At 42.3% G+C, this 23,328-nt stretch overlaps 1 protein-coding gene across 2 annotated transcripts in view; it reads right to left on the reverse strand.

Moving 5' to 3' along the window:
* The window catches only part of akap6 (A kinase (PRKA) anchor protein 6), a 370,946-nt gene that overhangs the window by 74,170 nt on the left and 273,448 nt on the right, over window positions 1–23,328 (reverse strand). For both annotated transcript variants that reach the window (XM_055640567.1, XM_055640568.1), the window contains one exon: window positions 14,534–14,758. In XM_055640567.1, the coding sequence (XP_055496542.1) occupies window positions 14,534–14,758 (225 nt within the window). The remainder of the gene's footprint in view (window positions 1–14,533; window positions 14,759–23,328) is intronic.

Consider the following 23,328-nt stretch of genomic DNA (forward strand, 5'->3'; position numbering starts at 1 on the left):
TGTTTACATCAACAATAAAGAATTTATTAAACAAAAGGACTGTGTTTTGAAAACTTATCTGTGAAGAAGCTCTGAAGGTCTCTGACAGTGAGCTCACATGCATATGAAGACATTCCCCTTAGCCATGCAGTCCACTTAGCGGCTAGAGGGAGTAATCTCTTGAATGATATAAAAGTCTGCCGCTATACCCACACCTCTGCTCCCACCGCCTCTGTACTAGAGTTGTTCCCCTGGTCTTTATCTTGCAACCACCAAATTCATATTCAATAGATCAACCTTTCCCATTTCTGCCATCTTCAACATAATTCCACCCTCAGACATATCTTTCCCTCCCTATTCAAGATTTCAAATATTCTCTTTCTAATTCATAGTCTACTTTTCTAACTTCACCAATCACTGCTCATCTTAGAACATTTTTACAGGCAACCATAGGCAAAGCAACTCCTGTCCTCTAATACAGGGCGGCAGCCCTGTCAGCAGCGCGTTCGTTTTTTCAACTTTTCTTTTTTTTTTTTAGTATGTTTTAAAGTATGTTTTTAATGTTTCTTTGTGTGTTTTGTGTGGGAGGTGGTGTGGGGGAGGGGGGGTGATGGGGAAACCGTTTCGGCCGCCTCCTCCATGGAGAGGCGACTTTTTCCAGGTCGCCTCCCCCGTGGCCTAACAGCAAGGATCGGTGCGGTCTTTCCCGGAGACGCGCCCGGGGCTTCAGCGGCGGGTGCAGCGTGGACTCTTGGCGTGGAGCAGGTGAGCCCTCGCTGGGGCTCGCTGGAGGGGAGCGCTCCGTTTCGCTGGCCCGGGGCAGCCGGCAGCCTGAAGCCGCACGCGGTCTGCACAGCTCCAGCTGGCGCGGCGTCTACAGCCCGGGATCCCTCATGGGGGACCCGGGGGAAGAAGAAGCCATCACTGCCGGCCCGCAGCCAACTTCTACCACGGGCGCGGTGGCGACTTACCATCACATCTGGAGGGGAGCTTCGACCGCCGGCCCTGCGGTCTGCTGTGCTTCTGGCTGCGGCGCGGCAGGAACTTTAAACTTTAAATCACGACCGCCGGCCTGCGGCCTACATCAACTTAAAGCCGCGGTCTCTGGTGGGGAAGAGCCGATCCTGGACTTGTACCTTGTCCTTTTACGATCTGGACGCCCGCAGCAACGGCTGCGGAGGTTTGAGGTACCGACCACGGGGGAAAATGGAGGAGGACAGGCCAAATTGTGTGCCTTCCACCACAGTGTTGAATGCTGTGGTGGATGTTTATGTAAAATTTTTATTGTGTTTTTGTGTGTGTTCTTTATCATTGTACCGCTGCTGATATATTCATTTCACTTGCACTTTATGTGCAATGTGACAAATAAACCGTATTGTATTGTAATGTCTCCACTTCCCACAATCCAAGGACCCAGTGAAGTACTGATTCCTCCAATTTAGTGTATTGCATAAAGTGTTTACAGCATGGTCTTCATTACTTTGGAAAAAAACAAATGCACATTGGATAACATTTTTATCGGGCAACTGCATTCATTCTTCAGGGATCTCCCAGAGCTCCATCTTGCTCGTAACTTTGATGCTCCATCCCACTCTCACTCTGAACTTTTGGACAGTTAGACCAAGGGTAACATAAGCTGATCGAAACTTCTGTCTGGACAAATTCTACAACTTCAGGCCGATAGTTGTACAACACAGAAACAACTTTGGCCCAACTCCTTCACGACTATCTCGGTTAATCGTATTTTCCCGCACCTGACCCATATCCCTCGATTCATTTCCCATCCATATACTTAACCTTCAGGTAACTCACTTTCTCTGATAAAATTAGTTGTTGTTTTTCACCATTGGCACAGCTTGTCCTGCTTGGCTAGTGCAGCATCTCAGCATCTCTGCATTTTGCAAATTCATTGTTTCTCTGTTTCTGTCTTTACTTGTCCTCATTTCATAGCTCTCATTATTCCTTTATTCAAGTTCTCTTTCTCTTACTGTCCTTGTTATTTCAGTGGCTGGATGTGCTCGTTTACAGTTCATCCCCACTAATCAGAGATATTCCCTTTGTCCCATCTATCCCTTCCCCACAATATCAGCAATTTAAAACCAAATCGAATTCTCTATTTCCTAGTTCTGAATAAAGGTCTTTGATCGGAAATGTTAATTTTATTTTATTTTCTATGGATATAGCCTGACCTGCTGAACGTGTACAGCATTTTTTGTTTTTATGTTAGATATCCGGTATTTGTTTGATTTTCATTTCATTCATTATCCGTCTCTGACTGGTAGGTCTCATGTTTGTACACCCATATTCACTATATTTGAAAGGTATTTATTTTATTTATTCTTCCTCACAAAGTGAAGAACATTATATTTGTCCACATTTTAACCCATGATCAGCCATGATCATATTGAATGGCAGTGCTGGCTCGAAGGGCTGAATGGCCTATTCCTGCACCTATTTTCTATGTTTCCATGTTAACCAATTTGCAGCCTTCTCATTCGTTTACTTAACTCTTTACTCATAGCGCATGGAAACAGGCCCTTCAGCCCAACTTGCTCATGCTGACCAAGATGCCCAATCTTCACGAGTCCCACCTGCCTGCATTTGGCCCATATCCCTCTGAACCTTTCCAAATGTCTTTTAAATATTACTAAATACTTACCTCAACTAACACCCCTGGCAGCTTGTTCCATATACCCACCAACCTCTGTGCGAAAAAGTTGCCCTTTGGTTTCCTGTTAAATCTTTCCCATCTCAACAAATTTATGGCCTCTAGTTCTTGATTACCCTACTCTTGGTAAACGACTCAGTACATCTACCCTATCTATTCCCCTCGTGATCTATAAATTTCAATAAGATCTACAATTCTCCCATCCTCCTACACTCCAAGGAATAAAGTTCTAGCCTGCTCAACCTCTCCCTTTTGCTCAGGCCCTCGGGTCCCTGGCAACATCCTTTAAATCTTCTTTGCACATTTTCCACCTTAACAACATATTTTCTATAGCAGGGTGAACAAAATAGAACACAATATTCTAAAGGTGGCCTCAACAATCTCCTGTATAACTGTAACATGACCTCCCAGTTTCTATACTCAATACTCTGACTGATGAAAGCCAATGTGTCAAATGCCTTCTTAAACACCCTCTCTAACTGTGATGCCCCTTTCAAGGAACTATGCACCTGAACTCCTTGATCCCTCTACCCAACAAGACTCCCCAGAGCCCTGCCATTCAGTGTGAAGGTCCTACCCTGGTTTGACTTTGCAAAATGCAACACCTTGCACTTATCTGCATTAAACTCCATTAACCATTCCTCAACTTACTTGCCCAAATTATCAAGATTCTACTGTAATTTTTGATAATCATCTTTGCTATTTATGATATCACCTACTTTAGTGTCATCTGCAAACTTACTAATCATGCCTTGTACATTTTCATCCAAAATGTTTAATGCTTTACGTGTCATTCTTAACTGTCACTGTATGTCATGTTGTCACTTGTGGGCGGAGCACCAAGGCAAATTCCTTGTATGTGAATACTTGGCCAATAAACGTATTCATTCATAAACTTGTTCATTCATTCATTTGTTGATATAATCCTCAACAGCAATGGGCCCAGCACCAATCCCCGAGGCACACCACTAGTCACAGGCCTCCACTCTGAAAAACAATCTTCCACCATCACACTCTGCTTCCTTCCATGAAACCAATTTTCTATCCAGTCGCTGGCTCTCCCTTGATCCCATGTGACCTCACCCTCAAGAGCAGCTGACCATGTGGAACTTTATCAAATGCCTCTTTTAGTAACCCCCCAAAAAATCTTGTTAGTTACTTCTTCAAAAAACTCAATTTGATTTGTGAGACATGATCTCCCACAAAAAAAAACATGCTAACTATCCCTAATCAGCCTCTGTCTATTCAAATGCAAAAATATCTTATTCCTCAGAATGCTTTCCAGTAACATGCCCACCACAGATGTTAAGCTCACTAGTTTACAGTTCCCTGGCTTTTCCTTGCAATCCTTCTTAAATAGAGGCACATTAGACACCCTCCAGTCTTCCGGCACATCACCCGTATCTAAGGATAATTCATACATCTCCATGAGGTTGCCTTCAATTTCTTCTCTAGCTTCCCACATTGTCCTCAGATATATCTGATCAGTCTACCTTCATATGCCATTAGACGTTCAGCACCTCCTGCACTGTAATACTAATTGTCCTCAAGATACCTCACTAGCAGATGCTTTTAAACCTTCCCACTGTTCACTTCCCAACCTAGTTTTGTGGCATCAGCAAAGTTGAATGGATTGCACTTCAGTTTTGAAATTAATCTGTGAAGCAATATCTAATTTCGTACCAGACATCTGAAAAATCACTTGTAGATAGAGTGGAATATAATTATGACCCCAATTCAATTGTACCACTTTAGAATTTCACCCCTATGCAAAGTTTCTGTCTTCATAGTGCGTGGGATACCTTTGTCCCTGTAAATTATTTGGGAAACTACATCACACTGCACCAAGGATCATCCCAGAGTCCATATTCGTCCACGATTTCTGCAAATTACAAACCCTCTCCAGGGTACAAAAAGGATCCATTTCTGTTCGTAACCCAAACAGTTGGCAAGTTGGAAATGTTGCGGCCTGGCAATATATTTAAGTAAAAACATAGGTCCATCTAGGACAACATGTAATTAAACCAGGGCAATTTAACTCAACCATTCAGATATTGCCATGAATGTAGTTCCCACAGTTAGCACAAAGTGCTTGTATGTATGGAAATTTGACATTTGTAACATGAGGAGACCCTTATTTAAAATGGGCCACCTACAGTAGATCTTTCTGTCCCAGGGTTGGGAACCAAACGCAGGTAGTTTGATCAACATTTTTTTTTAATACCTTTTAACTCCACAAGCATTGTATTCAACACTGTTTCAGTCCACCTCATGATGCCAATATCATGATCCTGGTCCAGATCCCAGAGCAGCCCTGCCTCAATGCAAGGTCATAATCTCTCCACCCCTCCAAAACTCTGATCAATGACCAAACCTCCATGCTTTTACTGGAACACCAACCACTCATCCTCACCCTCCTGCCTTTTGTTGTCTCAGGCACACTGGATTCTCCAGATGTGTAGGAAAGAACTGCAGATGCTAGTTTAAATCGAAGGTAGACACAAAATGCTGGAGTAACTCAGTGGGACAGGCAGCATCTCTGGAGAGAAGGAATGACGTTTCGGGTTGAGACCCTTCTTCAGTCTGAAGAAGGGTCTCGATCCGAAACGTCATTCCTTCTTCAGTATGAAGAAGGGTCTCGACCCGAAATGTAATTCCTTCTCTCCAGAGATGCTGCCTGTCCCGCTGAGTTACTCCAGCATCCTGAATTCTCCAGAGGCTCATGACCAAACCAGATAGTGGCATACTTCGCAATAATGCATCAGCTTGCTTTTAATGGCACATAACAATTTATACATCTCTACGTTTGCATCTGTCATTAATATAAATTTGTAAGTAATGATTTCCTGCTCCAATGATCCCCTGCTCCAAAAAGTCTGCCAACTTAAAACATCATTTTTATTCCTTCCCTCTTTTATAAAATCATGCTTATTCTGCCTAAATGTATCAGTTTCCTCAAAAATGTCCCTCAAAGTGCCCTCAAAAATTGATTCAAGCACTTGTTCAACAATTGTTGGTAGTCAAACTTGCTTCTCCTTTCGCTAATCTATTTATTTCTTGCTCCCGTTTAAAATCAGAGTTCAAAGAACTTTGTTGAAATTCGTTTGCTAATGTATGAGTCAAATGAAGGTACTATTTATTTTGGTTATAATATGGTACTCATAACTCTGGGCACTTGAGTGGGTGACACTAAAGTGGGAAATATTGTTGAGGGCGAAGATGATTATCAAAGGTTACAGCAGGAACTTGATATGTGGCAAGTGGACCGAGGAATGATTAATGAGTTTAATGCAGATAAATGTGGGATGTTGTATTTTGAGAAATCTAACCAAGGCAGGGCCTTCATAGCAAATGGCTGGGCTCTGTCAATGTCGTAGAGCAGAGGGATTCAGGAATGCAGGTACATAGTTCCTGAAAATGGTGTCACAGGTGATCAAGAAAGCTTTCAGCAAATTGGCCTTCATCAGTCAGAGTAATGAGCATATAGAAGTTGGGATGTTATGTTACAGCTCTACAAGGTGCTGGTGAGGCCACAGTTGGAGTGTTTAGTTTTGGTCAGCGGCTATCGAAAGATAAGCTGGAAAGATTGCAGAGATGTTGCCAGGACTTGAGGGCCTGAGCTATAGCAAGAGGTTGGGTAGGCTAGGACTGTATTCAATGGAGCGTAGGAGAATGAGAGGCGATCTTATAAAGGTGAATAAGATCATGAGATGAATAGATAGGATAAATGCACAGAGCAGGGGAATCAAGAACCAGAGAACATCGGTTTAAAGTTATGGTGGAAAGATTTAATAGGAATTTGAGGGGTAACTTTTTCACACAGAAGGTGTTGGATATATGTAATGAGTTGAGGCATATATGGAGGTAGTTGCGTAGAAACTATAATATCTATCTATCTATCTATCTATCTATCTATCTATCTATCTATCTATCTATCTATCTATCTCTAAAACTCTGATATTGTGCTCTTCCGGTTTGCGTGGTTTTTCTATTTGCGCAAAAACAGTACATGACAGCGCTACGATATTTTGCCACCTTACCCACCATTTTCCCATACTGCGTGCAACAAGTTTTGATTTGATCGATGGTATATATTTAAAGTTATTAAGGTTTAAAAATCATTTAAAAATCATGCGCAGATTGGTCTCCTGTCAGTCAGCGCCATGCAGATTGGTCTCCTCTCCTGGTCAGTCAATGCCACAGCTGGGACGCGACACCCCTTCCTGCACCGCGGCCTCTCCCACCTCACTCACAAACTCCTCTCTCCCATCCTCACATTAACTTGTCTACCATCTCTCCCACCACCGGCGGCGGCCGCGGAGGGGAGTTCAGTGGAGGCTCTGGTCCCGTCTCGCTCTCCCTCACTCACCCCTCTCCCCCGCCCGCCCCCTGTGGCAATGGCGGACCCGTCTACCTCTTCCCCCGGGTGAATGGCTGCGACTGTTCGTCTCCTCTGCCGCCGCCGCCACCACGGCGGTAACTCACCCCCACGGCCCTCTCGGAGAAGATCTTCTCCATCAGCTTGTCGAAACTCGTGGTGCCCACCGTGACGAACACCAACTTCATCCCCCCCCCCGCGGCCCGTCCCGGCGGCGGCAGCGAGCAGGCAGGAGGTTGGGCGGGGTGGGGACGGGCCGAGCGGCAGCAGCGGGCGGGCGGGCAGTGCGGGAATGGGCCGAGTGGCAGCAGTGGGAGGTCAGGCAGGACGAGGATGGGCTGAGCGGCGGCTGAGCTGTAGTGGGCGGAGGGAGTGAGGGAGGGAGAGTCAGGTTGCAGGGTGGCCGGGCAGTTTGTGCGGAGTTTGAGTATCACACACACACACACACACACACACACACACACACACACACACACACACACACACACACACACTCACACACACACACACACACACACACACACACACACTGCAAACTGGTCCAATCGTCAAGTCAACAGGATCTATTCTAAACCACAGCTAACAATGAATGACGTGAGGAGGAAGGAACTGCAGATCCTGCTTTTTATGGAGGGAGTGACTGAGTGTAGGGAAAGCAGAGGGAGGGAAAGGTGAGGGAGGGGAGGAGGAGCGGGGAAAGATCCTGGGGAGGTGAGGAGGGATAGTGGGGGGGATTGAGGGAGGAGGAGGGGGGTAGAGAGGGAGAGGAGGAAATTGGGGAAAGTGAGGAGGGAGAGTGGAGGAGGAGGGGGAATAGAGGGAGAGGACGGGGAGGTAGGGAGCGGGGAATAGAGGGAGGGAAATAGGGGAGTTCAGGAGGGATAGTGGGGGGATAGGAGGAGGTGAGGAGTGGGGGATAGAGGGATAGGAGGGGGGAGGAGTTATGGAGGGAGGAAGGGAGTGACTGAGGGTAGGGGAAAGGAGAGGGAGGGAAAGGTGAGGAAGGGATTGGGGGAGGGGAGGATGAGAGGGGAAAGAAGAGGGAGGGTAAAGAGGAGGGGGAGGGAGTGCTGGGTAGGAGGGGAAATGAGCCGCGCCTGTGCAGTTGAGGACTATGGGTCAGTGGTGGAATATTGCGTTGGGGGAATGGGTTGCTTTGGGAGAATAGGTGAGTGGTGGAATATTGCTTCGGGGGGGGGGGAACTGCACTTAGTCTAGTAACATTGAAAATGCATTTGGACAAGTACATGGATAGGAAAGGTTTAGTGGGATATAGGCCAAATGTAGACAGGTTGGTCTACTGTCGATGGGCACCTTAGTCAGCATAGGTAAGCTTGGCTGAAAGGCCCGTTTCTGTGCTGTATGATTCTATGACACTCAATCTTCCACCATTGTTTCTTCAAATAACTGTGGCACACGTGATTTCCTCAGACTTAATACATTACATTTAACATAGTTTGCTAGGAAATAATGGGATGCTTCCTTTTAGAAACTCGATACCTATAAAATTTAATTCCCAATACTACAGTTTAAGCCAACACGAAAGCCTTATCGATGTAGATAAATGGCCAGAATCTGGTTCAAGCAAGATTCTATCTACTGCTTCTTTCAGTTCTGACAAGAGTGGCATGGATAATCCTTCCATATCACCTAAATGTAACCTATATATAAGGGCACACCATGGAAACTTTTGGGTTATCTGAAGAATTATGTCCAGTACATCCTTATGAAACCTCGGCTAATCTTATAGCTTCCTTCCTACAAGGCAGGAGCTTAGAAGAATTAGTTTATCTAAAATTGAAGTTATCTTATTGCGCAAGTATTCTTCACTTAAAAAGTTGTTTTATACGATAAAAGCGAATCTCACCGGTTAAGATTTTATTTGGTGCAAAGCGACTATAAACCTATGCATCTATGAATTGCTATTCATTACCTGAATAAACCAACAAAAACAAATTATCTGATCAGATCAGAACCCACTCCTATAAAATGGTATCAATATTGAAAATCATTCTTGAATCCTCTTTCTTCCTTGCTGCATACACAAATTCCAGTCTGAGAGAAACCACTTCCTTCTTACACCAATACTGCTTCTCAATGAGGTGCCAAGAGATTTGCAAAAGATGATTTACCCTGTCTTTCTGTTCTCATGGAGAAGCTCAAAACTTGTTTACCTAATCCCTTGATGATGTGGCTTAGACCAGCAGAAGTCCTTGTTATAGTTTCTCAATTTATTTTTCTATGATATGAATGTTGTTTTGCCAATATGCTGAAGCACGATGCTCCCATAACCAGGTCTTAGGTATTTGGGAAGAAATAAAAAGACGCATGTTTATATTTGCACGTTACCTGAGGAGAAAAAGGAATCATATATGTTAAAGATAGACACAAATACTGAAAGAAACCCTGAAAAATATGGACAGGCGACGTTTCTGGAGGAACAAGAAAGGTTCCAACTCAAAACGTTGCCTATCCATATTCTCCAGAGATGTTGCCTGACCTGCTGAGTTACTCCAGTATTTTGTGTCTATCTTTGGTATAAACCAGCATCTACAGTTCCTTGTTATCACAAACAAATATGTTATATTGGTATTAGTAGAATAACACTGGGTAGTAGATTAAACAGTGAACTATTTAAAAAAAAAAAATCTGTGTTCAGTTTTTCTGATAAAAGTCACATGCATATCAAATTAATAAGCACATTGTCAGCGTGTCAAGGATCAACATTATTGCAATCGTCTTATTGTAAAGATAATTCAAAACAATAGTTAATTTGCTTATTCCATAATTATGATATGCTGGATGAAATAACCACCAAGTGTTGAAGGTATTCATCATGGATAAAATCACTAAATATACTATTGATCCTCATAACACATTCCATGTTATATAGATGTGAGAAAATGTCAAGAATATTTACATTTATCTGCTAATTTCTCTTTGCATTGCACATTTCCTTGATGTGTTGGCTCGGGGCTGAATGGCCTCATCCTGCACCTATTTTCTATGATTACATGATATATTGTAGTCAATAGAATAGGTGGGTAGCCGTTCCCTATATTGTGCTATTACTATAAAATAATCTTCATCATTTGGCTAGCATGTGCAATGTTTTTATTGCCTTAATCCAAGGTAGTCTGTGGTGCAAATTTTGTGAGAAAGGGAGCTGAGTGTGTAAGCCTCCCCCTGCCAGTACCGACTCCTGCAGTGCCTCCTCGTGGCATCACATTGTGTCTCATGGGACCAACTTTGGTCCAGAGCAAAACTGCATGGTGATCTTGGAGAACATTGGCCCCTAGAGATGTGACGTGTAGGCCCACTGGTGTGTGGACATGCCCTGGTGTCCACCAACCAGATCCCAGCTGTGAGTCAAATAACACCCCATTGCCTTGTGTGTAAGGCGCAGGAGAGCCAAAGGCATTGGAGAATAGGTACTTCCAGGCAGTCAGCTGATCCCTCATGCATTCACCTTCCGGCAACTCCTGCAACCAAGTAGGCCGCAGACATAGCAGCCATGCTCTTCCTCTGGAATCTGTCTATTAGGCCAAGAAGGGAATGCAGATTTGGGCAAGTCTGTGTTTCTCATAGTTTGCCCAGGCTTGTGGCCAGATGAAATGGAGAGAATACTTCATCATTGCTCATCACAGCAAGGAACGAAATCAAGGGAGGTAGCAGTTACAGGTTATAAGTCTAACTCGATTGGCATAGAACATAGGCACCATGGGCTGCCTCTGATGGTGGGAAGGATCATTGCATTCTACTGGTCAGTTATCACCCACCTCAAGCTGGGCAGCCCCAGTCAATAACATACGGACCAGTCATAATGCACCAACTCTTTGTGCTGTGGCTGAAGGAAAGGACCAATTCTATGACACTCTGCATGACATTTTGATGCTTATCCCAAATGGAGAGATATTTCTTCTTGGTGAATCGTGCAAACAGAAAATCGTGGTAAAACTGCCTTGGTCGAACAGAGGAGCAGGCTAAAAAAGTCAATTACTAGGGCAAAAAGGGCAGGAGATATCTCCGGCAGTTAAGGATAATCCCAAAAGATTTTTATGTACATTATAGGAAAAAGGGTGACCATAGAGAGAATGGGGGCCATCAGGAATCAAAGCAGCCAACTGTGTGTGGAGCGACAGGAAATGGATAAGGTCCTCAGTGAGTATTTATCCTCTTGTTTTTACCATGGATGAAAACATTAGGGATAATCAACACTGCTTTGCACATGGGAGATTGTCTCATGAATCTGATTGAGTTTTTTGAAGATGCAACCAAAAAGGTTGATTAGGACAGAGCCGTAGATGTTGTACATATGGATTTCAGCAAGGCATTTCACCTGGTCTCCTCTCCATCCACGTCCAACCTCTGCAGTTTTGGGGACATAGCCTTCTCCAGGGCAGCTCCCAGGCTCTGGAACTCCCTCCCCCAAATGATCCGCAATTCCGTGTCCCTCACCATCTTCCAGTCCCGCCTCAAGACCCATCTCTTCACCTCTGCCTATCCTAAGCCCCACGTGCCGTCCCTTTTCATCTGTGCATTAATTGCTTCATACTGTGTTTTGTATTGAATTCTGTATTTACTTTGTGTACTAGTCATGTCTCTACTATTTATTTCATTCCCCTTACATGTTTTTCCTCTACCTGCTAAATTTTTGTAAGGTGTCCTTGAGACTCTTGAAAGGCGCCCATAAATAAAATGTATTATTATTATTATTATAAGGATCCACATGATAGGCTGTTCTGGAAGGTTGGATCAAACGGGACCAAGGAGAGCTAGCCAACTATATAGAAAATTAGCTTCATGAAAGGAAGCAGAGGGTGATGGTGGAAAGTTGCTTCTTGGAGTAAAGGCCTGTGACTAGTGATGTACTTCACGGTCGGCGCTGGGTCCATTGCAGTTTGTCATCTATATCAATGATTTAGATGAGAATGTACAAGGCATGATTAGTAAGTTTGCAGATGACAGTAAAGTGGGTGGTATTGTAGATGGGTGTCAAAAATTGCAGCAGGGTCTTGATCAGTTGGGCAGGTAGGCTGAGGAATGGTTAATGGAGTTTAATACAGATAAGTGCAAGGTGTTGCACTTTGGGAGGTCTAAGCAGGGCAGGGACACACAGTGAATGGCAGGGCTCTATGTAATGTTGTTGAGCAGAGGAATGCAGGTACACAATTCCTTGAAAGAGGCGTCACAGGCGTTCAAGAAGGTTTACGGCACATTAGTCTTCATCAGTCAGAGTATTGAGTATAGAAGTTGGGAGGTCATGTTACAGTTGTACCGGCCATTGGAGAGGCCACATTTAGAATTTTGTGCTTAGTTTTGGTCACCTTGTTTTCAAAAAGATGTTGTTAAGCTGGAAATGGTGCAGTGCAGATTTACGGGGATTAGGTTAGTGTGTGTGTGTGTGTGTGTGGGGGGGGGGGGGGGGGGGGGGTAGTGTGTGTGTGACGCCGCAGGCCGCCCCTCTGCAACTGCGTGTTGAGGGGATGGGACCCTACGGTTCCCACTTGGTCTAGTACTTATTAAAAGTCTGATCCTGTATGTGTGTTTATGTGTGTGTATATGTGTGTGTATAGATGATTGTCTTTACATCTTCGCAAAAACACTACGCGGTAACAATTACATTTTTACATATTCAGATTGACACATTCTAGTATACTTATTAAATGTGTGTGTGTGTGTGCGTGTGCGTGCGTGCATGCGTGCGTGTGTGCGTGCGTGCATGTGTGCATGTGTGATTGTATTTTCGCCAAAATGGTACACATCACAAGATTTTTTGCAGATCCTTACTCAGCTTTTTCCCGTCGTTGATATAAGTTTTCTTCAGATTTCATGTTATATTTCACAAGTTATTGATATTTAAAGTTTAAAAAAAGCCAACTTTGAGAATAACTGACTGTGAGAGTGAGATTGTTCTAGCAGCTTCCAGTGATGATGTCACAATGGCATCTCACACTCCTCCAATCACAATGGGATCTCATTTACAAAAGCTGCCGTGAAGATTCCGAAAACCAAAAATGACATCACAATGGGATCTCAGGCACACACTGTAGTGAACATTCCAAAAACTGAAAATGCCATCACGATGTGATCTCTGCTGCCAATACACAAGCTATAAGAGTGTTTTTACATTGTTGTAATGAGAGGGACATAGTGGGGGAGATTTAAAAGTTTAAAAGTGACATTTAAATGTTGGATTACTTCAAATCTGCACTGGCAGTTAGGCAGTTATGATGTCACAATGCCCTACCAGCTACAATGTTGCTATCTCAGTACACTGAGTCCTTCACAGCAAATGTCCTTCAGGGAAAGAATCTGCCAGCCTAACCCAGCGCAGCAAAGTTTAATGATTAGATTTGGATAACAAAGGGGAAGAATCTGCCAGCCTAACCCAGCACAACAAAGTTTAATAATTAGATTTGGATAACAAAAGACAGCCTTGTTGGTGGCACCTACGTCACATAAAATCTTAGTGTAATTGTATTTTTTTTTTAAGTTTAAAATGACATGCACAGTTGGGGACTATGGGTGAGTGGTGGAATATTGCATTGGGGGAACGGATTGTGTTGAGGGAATGGGTGAGTGGTGGAAACGGGCTGCGTTGGGAGAACGGGTGAGTGGTGGATTATTGGTTGGGGGACGTGGCCCAAAGGGTCCCACTTGGTCTGGTACAAATTAAATTCTTGGTGGCAAGCCCATGAGAATATTTTTATGCATGACTGATTAAAAAGTTTCAGTGCACACAGAGTAATAGAAACATAGAAACATAGAAATTAGGTGCAGGAGTAGGCCATTCGGCCCTTCGAGCCTGCACCGCCATTCAATATGATCATGGCTGATCATCCAACACAGTATCCCGTACCTGCCTTCTCTCCATACCCCCTGATCCCCTTAGCCACAAGGGCCACATCTAACTCCCTCTTAAATATAGCCAATGAACTGGCCTCTACTACCCTCTGTGGCAGAGAGTTCCAGAGATTCACCACTCTCTGTGTGAAAAAAGTTCTTCTCATCTCGGTTTTTAAAGGATTTCCCCCTTATCCTTAAGCTGTGACCCCTTGTCCTGGACTTCCCTAACATCGGGAACAATCTTCCTGCATCTAGCCTGTCCAACCCCTTAAGAATTTTGTAAGTTTCTATAAGATCCCCTCTCAATCTCCTAAATTCTAGAGAGTATAAACCAAGTCTATCCAGCCTAATACATGGATAATTTGAGATTTTGCTGCATTATGAATTTTCTAAAAAGCATGAAAATATAATTTTTCTGACATATTTTCATTATTTGCTTTCATAATAATTTAAAAAAAAATTAACAGCAGGTTATGTCACAATTAGTTTCTTGGTAGCACACCAGATAGTTCCCCTAAGGTATCATGTTTGTTTTTTCAAATCCTAGTAAGTGCCTTTGTTCTCCTACTATATAGCTTTGTTCGCCATAAAGCCGCCAGAAATTCACATTTGCATGTATCATATAAAAGGCATTAAAAAATTCACTACTAGACTGCTACCTTAAAATACTGAAGTTTTTTCTGGGCTTCTGCAGTTCCTTCTTTTTCTTGAAGCAGGCAGGAGTTAAAGATGAAAAGCTCTGTATCTCGCATCCAGCCTTTCATTTCTTTGATCCTGATCTCAAGCTGCCTCACCAGGCTGCTGCTTTCAGGTGACAAAAGATCGCATGTTCCTGCCCCATTTGGCCCCAATGCTGCATCTTGAGTCTTCTCTCTAAGTTTTCTCTGACACAACCAAAGAGAAACATCAATTAGCTTCAAATACTGTCATAATTTTTAAGGTGACATTTGACAACTCACCATCTTAGTGACATAAATTCAGATCATTTTTTAAACTCCAATTAAAATCAGTTCTGAAATACAGTTTCAGTGTGAAAGAATTAAAACAGCTGCAGAATCAGCAAAAACAAAGCACACCTAGAAATAATCAAATTACAAAACGTAGCACTAAATCCAATTAGTTTATAGTTTAGACAGACATCGTGGAAACAGGTTCTTCGGCTCATTCAGTCTGCGCCGACCGATGATCACCCGTAATTACAGTGCAAGTTTGTAAACAAAAGATGGTATTTTAAAACCGTTAACTGGATGGTAATCCCCATAACTAAACTAGCCATTCAAAGCACAAATTAATCAGTGGCAATATCCTGATTTATAAATAGTTATTACTATTTATTGGTCAAGGGATGTGGGAACCGAGGCATCCAGGCACAAATAAATTATTATGTACAAATGATACCAGACTAATCTATTGAAGAAATTGTTAGGTGAATAATTCTGGCAATTCAGTTTCTGAGATCACAGGAATACTAATAATATAAAACCTCACATTGGAATCCAGATCTAGCCATTGTTTCTGCTGTGACAAATTTACCAGCAGCAGCAGGCTCAATACCCTGAGAGAGTAGGTTGCAAAAAAAGAATTTATTGCCACTTTTGGTTCAGGAACACTTTGCAATCATAAATTCTTCATAAGCAGAATACTTCTGAGAATGGTCTGTCTTCATAAATATATGACAGAGCACATCAATTTCATCTAATTCACAATTTGTGGCAGCACAGCAGATGCCATTGCCGTTCTTGATAGGGTTGTTTAATATGCAATTGAGATGGAGTAATGTGCAGCACAGGGGACAAAATTTCTTGGATTAAACTCTACGCACCACTGACATTTTATTTTATCATTTTCTGTTGTCAGACTGGTCATTCCATATGAAAGGAATGTTAAATGTTTTCCTATTTTAGTTTTAATTCTTTCTAAAGTATTATTTGGGTTCTTATTTATTTTGTCAATTCAAATTAAATGTTGATAATATTAAATATGTTTTGTTTTGTGTTTATAATGCATCACTTTTACTTATGACATACAAGCTGCCATCATTGTACAGTTACCCAGATTCACTGTGCAATTTAATGTTATAATCAAAGAAAATAAATTAAGATCTGCTTCCTTCATTTGAGACAGATAGAGCTGAAGTTACCAAAATCACACAATTCCTATTTTCATTTTGCTTCCTTTATTTCATTGAAAAGCAGCTGAAACATTCTGGTACAATAATGTAAATCTATTTACATAATTAAACAGTTTGTCTCATATTGAAGTGGAATGGATAAGAGAAAAAAGAGTCAATGAACAAGATGTCTAATGCTGCAGTGTTTTTATTTTGTGCACAGCAATGATGTTATCACATGTTTGGATACAATCTGAGCATTCCTCCCTCTCTTCCTTTTCTTAGCTATCACTGATGCCTATTGCACACTTCCTTATTCAGTTTGGAGGCCAGGTTAACATGGCGTGCAGTCTTTTTTTTAACCTTCTATCAGTGTTTAAAATGCAAAAGATAGTGAAACAAAGATGTCCACATTAAGTTTTCTTGTGTTGTGATTCACATTTCTGGTTAAGACTAGAAAACTCCAGCTTAAGCTTCTGAATTAGAAAACCAAGTTTGTTGAGGGTGGAGCATAAGCAAGGGAAGAATAGGATTTAAAGTTGGGACTCTTTTTTTTCAGAAATCTGTAAAAGCATCTACATTATGTTGATTTGCTGAAAATCTGATCTGCTCAACTGTTGCAGTATTTCCTTATTTTATTCCAAATTTCCAACACCTGCAAAACTGCTGCCTGATCTACCAAACATTTTCTGAATGTGCTCATACAATATTCTTCATAGGTTTAATCTCATCTTGATCTGCTTGTTTTTCTATTACAATGCAAGGCAGTTCAAATACAAAGGATCACAAGTTCTTTCAGAAGAAAATACAACAAAAGGTTTCCAAAATGGACTTTGCGCAATGCCTCAGGAGCTTCTTTACTTCTGTACATTGTTGTAATTTAAATTGAGTGTGCAGCTCAAACAAATTTCACTCCGAGAAGGCATCCCTCTGGAATGGAAATACACAAACTGCTCTGCTGCAAGAATTCTTGGGTGAATTTGAAATGTGGGAACATACATTGAAGCATTTCTTATTGAAATTTGTAAACAAACTTCATATTTTATAAGGAGATCGTTGTTAACATTATTTGTGCACTACACAAGTTACAACTAACCTTAGAGACCATTGTACCTTTACTCTGAAAATACCGAAAACCTGAATTTTCTCAATGTTTATGCATCCCTGGGTGACAATGAGTTGTATGCACGTATGAATTCAGAGCAGGAGTGAACCACTCAGTCCCTCAAGCCTGTTTTGTCACAATAAGATCATGGGTGATCATCCCAACTCCACATTCCTCCAAGAAGAAATAAAGGTGTTGACTATTTTCTAAATGGGGAGAGAATTCAGAAATCAGAGGTGCAAAGGTACTCAGGAGTGCTGGTACAGGTTTCCGAAAAAGTTAATTTGCAAGTAGAATCGGTAGTTAACAAGGCAAATGCAATGCTAGCATTTATTTTGAGAAGACCAGCATTTAAAAATCAGGAATGTAATGTTGAGGCTTTATAAGGCACTGGTCAGACCACATTTGGAGTATGGTGAGCAGTATTGGGCCCCACATCTGAGGAAGGATGTGCTGACACAGGGGAGGTTTATGAGAATGATCCCTGGAATGTGATGGTTTAACACGATAAGAGTTTTTAATGCCACTGGGCCTATATTCACTGGAGTCTAGAAGGATGAGGGGGAAACCTCATTGAAACTTAGGGTTATTTGGGTTCTTATTTATTTTGTCAATTCAAATGCACTGTAGATGAACCATATCCATCAAATAGTGATGTAAGCACTAATAACATTTCGAACATAGAATCGTACAGAGATGGAAAAGGCCTTTCCGCCACAATATATCCGTGCCAAACATAATGTCAGATTAATCTCAACCTGCATATGAACCATATCCATGAAAATCTGTGTGCTATAATCTAAAATCCTCAAATGCTATTATTGTACTTACCTCCACCACCACCCTTGACAGCACATTCCAGGCACCCACCAATCTCTGTATAAATATTTGCCCCGCACATCTCCTTGAATTTTGCCCCTCTCATCTTAAAACTCTGGTCTTTCACATTTCCAGCTGGTAAAAATGTTCTGACTGTCTATCTTATAATTTAATTTGGTTTCGATATACAGCTTGGAAAAAGGCCCTTCGACCCACCGAGTCCACTCCAACCAGCGAGCCCCGTACACTAACACTGTCCTACACATATGCACTAAGGACAATTTACAATTTGTACATAACCTGTACATAAGGCAGCAACTTTACCACAGCACCACTGTGCTGCCCCTATTTATGGCTATGATTAGATTTCTGGAACAATGTGTTAACCTCAATGAGATAACCTCAGTTAATGGAAATGTCTTGAGGACAGTCCATATGACAGTCTGCATTACATACTCTTGAAGGTAGGACAATAGAAGCTGGATTAAAAAATTGCAAATCCCTGAGTGAGCTATATGAATCATAATTAGTTTAGTTTAGTTTAGAGATACTACGCGGAAACAGGCCCTTCAACACACCAAATCCGCACCGACCGCTGATCCCCGTACACTAGCACTATCCTATACACTAGGGACAATTTACACTCTTTACCGATGCCAATTATCCTCCAAAACTGTATGTCTTTGGCGTGTGGGAGGGATCCGGAGCACACGGGGAAAATCCACCCAGTCACGGGGAGAATGTACAAACTCAGTACATGCAGCACCTGTAGTAAGGATTGAACCCTGGACTCTGGCGCTGTAAGGCAACAAGCTGCGTCACCATGCCGCCCTGTTATAATAGAATAATAGGTGAGGTGGTGGAGGACTGAGGGTGGCTAATGTTGTGCCTCTACTAAAGAAGGGATAAAGAAAAGCCTGTGAACCATAGACCGTGGACCCTAACATCTGTGGTAGACAACTGACTGGATAAGATTATGAGGGATAAGATGTATATGCACTTGGATAAACAGTGGTTGCTTAGGAATAGTCAGTATGATTTTGAACGTGGGAGATCATGTCTTACGGATTTGATTGAGTCTTTTGAAGTCGTAGATGTTGTCTATATGAACTTCAGCAAGGCATTTCATTAAGTTCCACTTGGTAGGCTGCTTTGGAAGGTTAGATCAAATGGGAGTCAAGGAGAGCTGACTTCTACAGTGCATTCAGAAAGTATTCAGACCTCTTCATTTATCCCACAATTTGTTACGTTACAGCCTTATTCTAAAAAGGATCAACTTTTTTTCATCATCAATCTACATATAATACCTCATAATAAAAAAGTGAAAATAGGTGTTTAGAAATTTTTGCAAAGTAATTAAAAATAAATAATTGAAATATCACATTTACATAAGTATTCAGACCCTTTGCGATGACACTCAAAAATGAGCTTAGATACATCCTGTTTCTATTGATTATCGTTGAGATGTTTCGACAACGGAGTCCACATGTGGTAAATTAAATTGATTGTACTTGATTTGGAATGGCACACATCTGTCTACATAAGGTCCTGCAATTGACAGTGCATGTCAGAGCAAAAACCAAGCCATGAAGATGAAGGAATTGTCCTTAGACCTACGAGACAAAATTGTGTCGAGACACAGATCTGGGGAAGGGTATAAAAATTTCTGCAGCATTGCAGGCCCCGAAGAGCACCGTGGCCCTCTGTCATTCTTAAATGGAAGAACTTTGGAACCACCAGGGCTCTTCATAGAGCTGGCCGCTCGGCCAAACTGAGCAATCGGGGAGAAGGACCTTGGTCAGGGAGGTGACCAAGAACCCGATGGCCACTCTTGGTAATCCTGGCCAGATTGGAGAGGCTAGGACTTTAAAATGCGACTTTCAGGGCTGCTGGGAGATTAAGTCAATTTGGAATTGCTCTCTGCAGAACTGAGACAAGCTGTGGAGTAGTGCCAGTTTGTCTAGAGCCTAGACACAAGCTGCAAGAAAAGAATAAGAACATCTGCAGACACTGTCAATTAGGTGCAAAATGCACAGAATGGATTGGATGACTGCAAACCAGACATACACCTTGTAAATTATTGTAAATAATGTTGCAGACTTCTACTTTGCCGAGTGTTGATTGGATGAGGTATTGAGCCTTGTCTGGGTTTCTTGCAGATAAGAGTAAATGTTGCTAAGTTTGCTTCCTTGAGAAGTCCTGCTTGAATACAATGTATTAGCTGCTGTATTATTGTGTTAGGGAAATGTCTGTTATGTATGGGGTTAATCGATATCTGTAATTGGATTGTTAAGAGACCACCCCCTTGTGGTTCAGCCCCTCAAGGACCCGGGAACTATAAAAGTCCGCTGCCACGAAGTCCAGCATCGATCTTCTGGGAGTGCGCTTGGGACTGCGTGACCTTCTGGAGTGTCTCTTTTTGAGTGAGGCCTAGAGGGCTTGAACAGGCAGATACGAGGATCGAACCCGAGGTGGTTAGGTTCAGTGGTGGGAACTGTAATTGTGTTTTGTTAAAATAAAGATTAGTTGATCAAGTGCTTGATTCAGTGGTTTTTGACTGAAACTAAACTGGGGGGAAGCTTCGAATGAGCAATTTACATTGGGGGCTCGTCCGGGATCTCAAAAGAGCTCCAAACACAAGCTTACGATCAAAAGTGTTGAGTTGTTTCGATCGCGAGTGCAGAAATCGGGCCCACGGTGCGGTTTTCACATTGGTTTCTGGCACTTCGTGAGTCGGAGCGGATCATTTGCGGGCTTGGTAACGGGTCTAATCGACATCATTAGAACAGAGTCTAGCAAGCAGGTTAGCACTCTTTTGGGTTGGGGGCTCATAAAACCAGGATGGGGTTAGAGGTCCTGCTTGGGTTGGGTTAGAGGCCTTTTCCTGGGTTAGAGGCCCAAACCTTGGTTGTAGTTGGCAGGCTGTAGCTGCTTAAACGAGAGCCAAATGCGCTTTATTGGGCGAGGAGTGGCCCAAGGTTAGATTTGGTATCCAATTGGTGATGTATTGAAATACAGGTCTGACCTGCGTATCGATCGGATCTTTGCCGGGAGCGGGATTTGGAATGCTGTGCTCTGAAAATCGGCATCGATATCTGACAGCGGGAAGTGGCTAGGCGCTGAACCCCCAGTGCTCAGCAGCTAGGAGTGTCTGCGTGTAGATATCTGAGTCCCTTGCGACAGAAAGGAATCTCATAAAGGTACTGGGCTCAGTGGCCAGAATATAGTTTGGCCGCAATACTCCAGTCCATTCGAGAATTCAATTGGACAATTTTAGTTTGATTTGAGTGCCCACGTATGAGGAGACATACGCACTAAAAGTAGAGGTTCAAGACGAGTCTATATTTGCAAAGCCAAATTTCCAAATACAGAATTTCACACTGAGGTTCTGCCAGTAAGGTGGAATTTGAGTTCCTGTATATAGAACTTCGGAGTTGGTGCATGTCCGTGACGAATCCGAATAGCGGCTGATCAGCAGTGAATAGTAACCCTCTGATCGATTGTTGACTAGTACTTGATAGCGAAGAGTACCTGAGAGACGGGTACCTATTTACTTGATAAAAAGTAATCCGAATAGCGAATGGTACCCCTAATTCTGTAGAACTTAGAGAGGAGGGATAGAGGTCGCCCTATAGAAGTCCAGTCTTAGCAGAGGGATAGTAACATTCAGTAGGAAATGTAGTAATTTAAGGAGTAGTACCCCTCAGCAAAGAGTAACCTAGAAAGGGGAAAATCTTCAGTATCAGAGGGAGAGGTTCACTGAGTCATAACAGCGTGACACGGTATCGAGATCGAGTGTTTGTGAACTGTGCGCTAGTGCTTTAAATCATTTTGTAAATTGTAAAAATCTACTTTTTTGTATTGTCATCGGATCTTGATTGTGTAAATATTCTGTGTACGTAAATAAACTTAGAGTGTATTAAGATTTAGAAAGTTAAGATTTCGATTCGGACCGTTATTTGTATTGCTACTTGTGCGAGTGTTTACGGATTTAGATACTTGAAGTAAAAGTGTGTTTGTTAAATATTTGTAATTATTTAGAGCGTGGTGTTGTAAGAATCTGAATCATGGTGGTTCGATCAGGGGTTGTAGTTGTACTCTTTCGATTGCTGTGTCAGGGGAGGAGTCATCCGGCTGACAGAGTGTGCCACGAGGAGGATTTCTTAGAGTGTGTGATTTATAATAAACAAATGTTTGGGGTTTGTTTAGAAGTGTGGTTGTGCCTGATAGCAATAGGTAGCATGTTATCCTGCTTGTGTACTATGTTACTTGTGTGTCTGAAGATCATTTTCAGGTGTTTCGAGCACAAGAATGTGTTTGAATGTGTTTGATTGTTCCCTGGAGTACTCTGATTCTTCAATGACTGGGGATTGAGAAAGTTGTAAGGTTGAAAGGGTGTGGATGTGGGAGATAAGAGAAGAATTTGAATAGGAGAGTGGGATTGGTGGAGCAAAGGAGTAATGAGTTGCAAGGTTGCGAACGCTTTGAACCATTAGCCATTGTCTCGGAGCGATCTTGGTAAATTTAGGGTCAAAAGGAAGGATTTAAGAATTATGTTTTAGGTGTTCGGAAGCATGGCAAACAATGTAGATTGAGATGTCACAGAAGAGGAATAGAGCTCATTGCATCTAATGTGTAATGAGTTTCTTCACAAGGCAGAGAAATTAAGAAATTTATCAGGAGCGTTAAATAAGAAATTAGGAAGTAAGCTATGGCTGCCGGGGGGAATTAGAACAGTAAAAGTGATAAAAAAAAAATAGAACGGATCATTTGACAGCAAAGTAATAATGAAAGTGCAAAAGAATTAATAGGGTTATGGAGAAAATATTTTTCGAGGAACGGAAGGCGAATAAGGAGGTTAAGAGAATAGCTAGTTGGGAAAAAGCTATTGTTAAATTTGGAATAGAACTAAAATAAGGTAAAGTAGATCGACCTCCAGGTAGTAGGAAGGACAGGAATGAAGAGGAAGGGAAACACTCAGAACAAGGGAAAGGTAGATCTCCTAGAAGAAAATTAGTCCCTGGAGAATCAAATATTAGGAATCCGATGGTTAGTGCTGACTTCGAGGGGGAAGGAGATGAGTATTTAGAAGAGTGGATAAATGTTAACGCCAGTGGAAGTTCGCAGCTCCCACCATATTCCTTTTGCGTTTCCCAGGCTTCATTAGCACCGTGTATGACGTATCTGTAAGAAATATTTTAGGTCTGCAGAATCTATAACCACTCCTGCAGATTCTACCTCTGAACAGACTCTACCAACAGCAGATACTGAGGTACCAGATTCTTCAATCCTATCCACGCCATCAATGATAGATCGTCCAGTGGCTTATGGCACCCAGAGTAGAACAAAAAGGTTAGCTCCGGTGTTCAAAGAAAAAAAAGTTATGTTAGATATAGTGCAACTACCAGAGTATTTTTGTG

The sequence above is a fragment of the Leucoraja erinacea genome, chromosome 9 (assembly GCF_028641065.1).
Source record: "Leucoraja erinacea ecotype New England chromosome 9, Leri_hhj_1, whole genome shotgun sequence".
Lineage (NCBI taxonomy): Eukaryota > Metazoa > Chordata > Chondrichthyes > Rajiformes > Rajidae > Leucoraja > Leucoraja erinaceus.